This window comes from Pristiophorus japonicus, chromosome 8, assembly GCF_044704955.1.
Source record: "Pristiophorus japonicus isolate sPriJap1 chromosome 8, sPriJap1.hap1, whole genome shotgun sequence".
In the NCBI taxonomy this organism is placed as follows: Eukaryota; Metazoa; Chordata; class Chondrichthyes; family Pristiophoridae; genus Pristiophorus; species Pristiophorus japonicus.
In genome coordinates, this window is record NC_091984.1 from 106,621,421 (window position 1) to 106,629,486 (window position 8,066).

An 8,066-nucleotide genomic window follows, 5' to 3' on the forward strand; every position below is an offset into this window, starting at 1 on the left:
GTAAACAAGAAAAAGTTAAGAGAATGAGAAAGAGGGAAGAAAAAATAGGAACAAAGGAAATAATGAGATGACCAAATAATCTGTCTTGGTGGTGTTGATAGATTGGTCTTGATAGTGGGAGAACTCTCTGGCTCTTCAAATTGTGCCATGTGATCCTTATTTGTGGCAGATGTAGCCTGAGTTAACATCTCTTCCAAAAGACGGTATTGGATAATCGATAACCTTTATAACAACAGATTTTGTTTTTGTACCTTTGAATTTTGTCATGAGCCTGAATTTGTATGTGATATTTTTGACCACAGTGGTGGTTTGTTAACTGGTTCAACATCTGAAGCAGGCAAAGCAATTTCCCCAAGATTAATCGATAGCATTTAAGTGAGTTAATGATGGAATGGCCCTCTTCAATCTCTAACAAAATCGATTTAGTTATCAAAATTATTTGAAAAACTAGAGGATAAATTTCAAAAGCTTTATTCAGACAAAGTTTTTATTTTCCTTTTAAAAAAACAAGGATGTATATGAGTGTGCATGCATGAGAGAGAAACATGACTTTTTTACTAATTAGTAGGTGTTTGAGTTATACTCTTAGAAATTCATAAAGCACATCAAACTTGAGAGTTGGAGTTCTTTAAAAACAATTGAATTCTGAAAGCAATCAAAGCCTCTAATTGTCATTTTAATATCACTTGTTTTGTTGATTGTTGGAAAAATTAACCATCTGAGAGAGAGATCTTTCCTCTCCATCCTAATACGAGTCCTTTTGTTTAAAAATAGCGTATTATCACCTGTATTTTTGATAGAAAGTGTAAACATTCCATTTACTGACTTATGAGTGAGAAAGAGAGAGAATCAGAGATAGATACAATTGCAAGCCCAATTATAAACACCAAATCCAAAGTTTGTAGAGATCTGTTACTTACAAACCAGTGCTTTGTGGCCTTCACAATCATCTCTGGAATCTTGTTCCACACATCCATCGTCCTGAGGCAAGAACATAAGAAATAGGAGCAGGTGTAGTCCATTTGGCTCCTTGAGCCTGCTCCACCATTCAATAAGATCAAGGCTGATCTTCTACCTCAACTCCACTTTCCTGCACTATCCCCATATCCCTTGATTCTCTTAATATCCAAAAATCTATCAATCTCTGTCTTGAAAGACTGAGTCTGCACAGCCCTCTTGGGTAGAGAATTCCAAAGATTCACCACCCTCTGAATGAAGAAATTTCTCCTCATCTCAGTCCTAAATGGCCAACCCCTAATTCTGAGACTGTGACCCTGGGTCTAGACTCCTCAGCCGGAGGAAACATCCTCCCTGCATCTATCCTGTCAAGCCCTGTAAGAATTTAGTATGTTTCAATGAGATCACCTCTCATTCTTCTAAACACTAGCGAATATAGGCCTAGTCGACTCCATCTCTCCTCATAGGACAAGTCCCTCATTCCAGGAATCTGTCTGGTGAACCTTCATCACACTCCCTCAATGGCAAGTATATCCTTCCTCAGGTAAAGAGACCAAAACTGTACACTGTACTCTAGGTGCGGTCTCACCAGGGCCTTATATAATTGCAGCAAGACATCTTTACTCTTATACTCAAATCTTCTTGTAATAAAGGCCAACATACCATTTGCTTTCTTAATTGCTTGCTGTACCTGCATGTTAACTTTCGTGTATAAGGACACCCAGGTCCCTCTGAACACCAACATCTCCCAGTCTTTCACCATTTAAAAAATACTCTGCATTTCTATTTTTCCTATCAAATTGGTAACTTTACATTTCTCCACATTATATTCCATTTGCTATGTTCTTGCCCACTCACTTAGCCTGTCTATATTCCCTTGAAGCCTCTTTGCATCCTCCTCACAACTTATATTCTCACCTAGCTTTGTGTCATCAGCAAACTTGGATATATTACAATTGGTTCCCTCATCCAAATCATTGATATAGATTGTGTATAGCTAGGGCCCAAGTACCGATCCTCGTGTTACCCCACTTGTTACAGTCTGCCAACCTGAAAATGACCCGTTTATTCCTACTTTTTTCTGTCCGTTAACCAGTCCTCAATCCATGCTAGTATCTTAACCCCAATCCCATGAGCCCTAATTTTGTTTGAGGCAAGTGAAACTTCCAAACATGCAATCTCACTCACTACTTTCTCAGTTTATGGGTGGGCCCCAATTTTTACACAATCTCATCACTTTAAACGTTCTAAGTGTTGCTGATGCCTTTAGTAATTTTAAATACTTAGATCAGCTGTCCCCTCACTAATGACAAACTACAAGAATCCACCTGTGAGCCAAACACCACACGCCTCTCTCTTGTCAAACCTCAGGTTCCCCTCCGCATTGATGCCAGAGCAAATAATCCCTCAGTGCGTTCAAACACCTGCAATCCCCAGCATTGCTCCATCAAATACGGACCTCCATCCCAGATCTATGCCAGTAAAAAGCGACAGCCTCACCTGCAGCTGCACACTTATATGACGAAATGGCCCCTCATAATCTTCAGAAACTGTAGATCCCCATTTCTACAGTTATAGCAACACTAACTCACTCTTGAAAGACATCCACTTTGCCTGATTTACCATGGTCAATACTCGAGATCCACTCGTATGTATAAAAACAAACCAAGGGCACTCAGTCACAGAATAATGGACAGTGTTATGAAATGCACAGATTTTGAGAGTAAGTCCAGAAAATTCTGGAAATATGCAACAGACAAGTGAAAGGAAATAGATGTTTATATTTCGAATGGAGCAAGAGTGTATTTCCCATTCTGACGAACCTGCAGCTTGAACTTTCAGATTTCCAACAATCGCCCGTTTTTTTTTAATAAAAATATTCCAACCTTCCATTTTTAGGACGAGAAAAGCGTGGTTCCAAAATCTACAAAAAAAACGTTGGCCGAAAATCAAAAGGAAAACCATCCGCCCTCAGCACCAACCATTTCAGAACTGCACCTCCCTCTGCTGGGCCATAACTCCCCGGCAGTTACAGCTGCTCAATCCCTGCCCGCACGTTACCATCATGACGCATGAAACGATTTCCCCTATCGGCGCCTTTCCGTCTCCGCTTTCCCTATTGGTCATTTCTCAACAGATAGTTCCTTATCGCATTTTCGGTTGGTTGTTGGAACTGTCTGTCAAGTAACGTCACCTTACTTCCGTTAACCGGAACGAGGTGGTGGGCGCCATTTTGTGTTTTTTTTAAGTTGGCGAAGAGGACGTGTGTGAAATAGTTTCTTTTTTAAAACAAAAAAAACTACGTTTTTTAAAAATTCTGCGAGTAACCCAATCGGGCGGTAAGTTATGTGTATTTAAAAATTGTCAAAGGTTCTGAAGTCTCGCAGTTCTTTCCAGCGAACAAACGCGCATTGATGCTCAGAGCTTTCCTCCTGTGAGCGGGAGTGAGCAGCAGAAGCGAGATGGCTAACAAAACGGCCACTGGAAACCACCAGCAACAGCAGCCGCCGCAGCAAGCGGGGGGAAGCGCCAAGCCGGCCTCCTCCATCAAACAGGGCAACGTGCTACCGCTGTGGGGCAACGAGAAGACTATGAACCTCAACCCGCTCATCCTCACCAACATCCTTTCCTCGCCCTACTTTAAAGTGCAGCTGTATGAACTAAAAACCTACCACGAGGTCGTGGATGAGATCTACTTCAAGGTAAGAGGTCGGTTGGGAATTTCTAGGCCGCGGCCCCCCCCCCCTCAAATTACCGCCGTTTCATTTGTAGTAGTAGATTCGGGTCCAGTAGCGGCGCCATGTTTGGTTTCTCCATACGGCCATGATGTGTTCGGTCTTGTGCAAGGCCAGGATGGCTGCAGAAAAAAATATAAAATATATTTTTTTGTTTATACACAGTAGCGTCCGGAATGGACGGACACACTAATGTTTAAAGGGATGGTTTAATCGCCTCTTTTATTCGAAAAGTCTCATTTTATAAGGACTGAACTCAGCTGGAGGGTTGTAAATTTATCCTTTACCGGCCTTTCCTGCTACCAACGCGGCTGAGATTTAGAAGAGGGTTCGGTAGTTGAGTATGTCCCTGCCAGATCATATTCTGTAATGAGATAAATTTGGTGAAAATATGCAGCATTTAAATAGGGAATAATGCATTAGTATGTTGGATGGAATTATTGTATAGCCTGTCAATCTTGAAATGTATGTATATAATGTATGTAACAAATATAAACGATTTGTTCTTAGGGCTGTGGACAAATCCTGTCAACTTTTCCCAGTATAATTTCCTATGTGCAATGGAAAATCCCAATGCAAACGAGGCGCGCGCACGCAATAAATGCCGGTGGGAGGTGTAATTTCAGTGCGACCCGTTTAATGGATAGTTTCCATTGACTTTGGTGAGACCACACTTGAATACTGTGTCCAGTTTTCCTTATCTGAGAAAGGACATGTATGCCTTAGAGGCAGTGGTAACCAAGGTTCACTAGATTAATACTTGAGATGAGAGGCTTGTCCTATGACTAGAGATTGAGTAAATTGGGCCTATACACTCGAGTTTAGATGAATGAGGTGATCTCATTGAAACACACAAGATTCTGAGGGGAATTGACATAATGGATGCTGAGAGATTGTTTCCCTTGGCTGGAGAATCTAGAACTGGGGGCATAGTCTCAGGCTAAGGGGACTGCCATTTAAGACTGAGATGAGGAATTTCTTCACTCAGGGTTGTGAATCTTTGGAATTCTCTACCCCAAGGGCTGTGGATGCTGAGTCATTGAGTATATTCAAGGCTGAGATAGATAGATTTTTGGAGTGGAGCTGAAAGTGGAGTGGAGGTCGAAGATCAGCATGATCTTATTGAATGGCGGAGCAGGCCTGAAGGGCAGTATGGCCGATTCCTGCTTCTAATTCTTGTGTTCTTATTGTGGATGTGAGAATTTATAATGGCAATATCAAGATCGAATACATGCCTGGCAAGGGCCTTTTGGAGCTGCCATTTTATTCTGGGCTCCAATATGGCAGAAAAACATTTAATGTTGCCCTGTGCTGATATTGGAAGTTACACTGTCAGAATGCTGGAGTTGTAAATGCTTATTCTGCCTTGCCAAATATAAATGTAGGGAATTCTGTAAGCAGCTGACCAATTCTATTGAGTTGCTGACACTGGAAGTGATTCCATATTATAAATGGGGATACCAATACTTATCAGTGTAATGTTGAAGGTTTTCTGATTTGTTGTATCTAGGATACCTTTACTTCCTTTGATAATGGATAACAATGTCCCATTAAATACAGGGCTTTCATGTGATTTAATTGCAATTCAGATGGTAGATTCACATTCATTGAGTATATTCTACACTATGTTGAACTATTTATTATAGGCGGGGGAAGCACCTCAGAGACTGATACATGTGCTACTGCAACTATAAGTATTTTATGCCTCTAACATGCTTTAGTCTACCAGAAGAGTACTTATTTATCCATTTATTATCATACTTTCAAGAGGTACATTTAATGGCAAAACTTTGGGTTGTGTCTGTATGATTTTTCTTCTGTATAATAAAATGATTGGGAAATACTGGCCCTGAAGTTGCTGACCTCCAAACGAAATCCGCACGTTTGCGAGGCCCCAAACAAAAACTTACTTTGAAATGCTGCAGAGTTGTGCGCAACATAGTGGGTCCCACATGTGCACCGTTGTGCGTAACTGTACCTGGGATCAGTTGGGGTGCGCTCCTTTCACTAGTCAATCAGGAAACAGAAATCGGCAATGCCTGACATCAATCAACTTGTAAATTAAACAGTGTGTATTTATTTGACAAGTACGGTACTTGGCTTTAAAAAGCACAGGAAATTGTAGTTATTTACTGGAAGACTGCAAGATTTGAAAAAAAAGATTAAAACAATCTCATTCCTCAAACCGAGCCTTTACAGCTGCCTGGTAGGTTGATGCAAGGTGCTTTTATGTGTTCAATTTTAATTATTTATATAATTGTCTAATTTCTTCCTCGCTCCCCTTGCGCTGTGCAAACAGGCTTCTGCACCTGCACATACCAGCTGTAAAATTTTCCAGCGTAATTGATGCACAGTTGGTGGGCAATTAGCCCAACTTTTCACCAGCAATGAGGATTTGAAAGTCGCAGCGGATCATTTTTCTATTCAGAACTTGACAGATCGTAAGCTCCGAATTTAGCGCAAGTGGAAATCCTGAACTTGTGATCAATTTCAGCGGTAGTATGCCGACCGTAAATTTTGCCCCACTGTATCAACGATTATCAAATTTTATTTGTACGTTTTAAGAAGTGATCTTTTTCTGAGTTTACGGAGTGGGTTTAACAAAGCACATGTAACTTGTAGCTTAAATTTCCCTCCACTGAGCATCCCAAGTTTCAAAATTCAATACGATTCAGAGGAATATTAATTTCACATACATTTGGAGCATTTTCAAAAGTTTCAAGATTAGTTCGCTCAAGCCAAAGTTCTTGTTTTGCTCATTGCTTCTACACTTTTGCACTATTATGGTATTCAGGTGAGGGACTTCATTGGACTCAGTTCCAGTGGAGAGAGGTTTTGTATACCACAGCATGCATTCAGTGTGGATTCTCTGTAATTCTTCAAAAGGGAGCTGGAGGAGTTCCTGAGGGGGGAATGGCATTTACAGCTACTGTGGGTAAATTGCGGGTTACTGGAAACAGTAGGATTTGATTGATTGCAGGAGGTGGGCAAATAGTGTAAGTGGCTGTGTTGTGTTTGGATCGAGCGTAATGGACTTTTTCACACTTTTCTCTTCATATAGAATCATAAAATGACAGCACAAAAGGAGGCCATTGTGCCTATATTTTTTCCTTTTCAAGTATTCCAATTCCCTTTTTGAAAGTTAATGAATCTGCTTCCACCACCCTTTCAGGCAGTGTATTCCAGATTAGAGCAATTCGCCACGTAAAAAAAAAATACTCATCTCGTCCTGGTTCTTTTGCCCATGACCTTAAATTTGTGTCCCCCTATTACTGACTCTTTTGCCACTGGAAAGAGTTTCCCCTCATTTACTCGTACTTTATCAAAGCCCTTCATGATTTTGAACACCTCCATTAAATCTCCCCTTACTTTGCTCTAAGAACAGCAAACCCAGCCTCTCTCGTGTCTCCACCTATCTGAAGTCCTACATTCCTGGTGCCATTCTCGTAAATCTCCTCTGCAACCTCTCTGAGGCCTTGTCATCCTTTCTAAAAGTGTGGTGCGCAAATTGGACACACTACTCCAGCTGGGGCCTAACAATTGATTTATAAAGGTTTTCCATAACTTCCTTGCTTTTGTACTCCATGCTTCTGTTTATAAAGCTGAGGATCCTATATGCTTTTTTTAAGAGCCATCTCAACTTGTCTTGCCACCATCCAAGATTTGAGTACATACAAGTCTCTGTTTCTGCTGCCTCATTAAAATCGTGCCATTTAGTTTATATTGCCATTCATTCTTCCTTTAAAACAAAAAGGCATGATTTCACACTTGTCTGCATTAAATTGCATCTGCCATATGTAGAATCTCAATAGAAATATCAGCTCTGGCTCAGTGGGTAGCACACTTGCCTCTGAGTCACAGGGTTGTGTGTTCAAGTCCCACTCCAGGGACTTGAGCACACAGATCTAGGTTGACATTTCAGTGCAGTGCTGAGGGAGTGTTGCACTGTCGGAGGAGCAGTCTTTCAGATGAGACATTAAACCGAGGCCCCGTCTGCGCGCTCAGGTGGACATAAAATATTCCCATGGCACTATTTTGAAGAAGAGCAGGGGAATTATTCCTGGTGTCCTAGCCAATATTCATCCCTCAATCAACATAACAAAAAAATAGATTATCTGGTCATTATCACATTGCTGTTGTGGGAGCTTGCTGTGTGCAAATTGGCTGCAGCATTTCCCACATCACAACAGTGACTACACTCAAAGTACCTCATTGGCTGTAAAGCGCTTTGTGACGTCTGGTGTCGTGAAAGACTCTATATCTAAATCCAATTTCTTTCCCTCCCCTCCATCCCTCTCTTCCTCCTCCCTCTCTTCCTCCCTCCCTCTCTTCCTCCCTCCCTCCCTCTCCTTCCTCCCTCCCTCCCTTTCTTCC

The 8,066-nt window shown here is 41.3% G+C and overlaps 1 protein-coding gene across 1 annotated transcript in view; it reads left to right on the forward strand.

Annotated features, from left to right (window-relative positions):
* The first annotated feature begins 3,173 nt into the window (after nucleotides 1-3,173).
* prpf38b (pre-mRNA processing factor 38B) overlaps nucleotides 3,174-8,066 on the forward strand; it is a 36,061-nt gene continuing 31,168 nt past the window's right edge. The window contains exon 1 of the mRNA XM_070888251.1: nucleotides 3,174-3,659. Coding sequence (XP_070744352.1) covers nucleotides 3,420-3,659 — 240 coding nt within the window. The 5' untranslated portion in view covers nucleotides 3,174-3,419. The remainder of the gene's footprint in view (nucleotides 3,660-8,066) is intronic.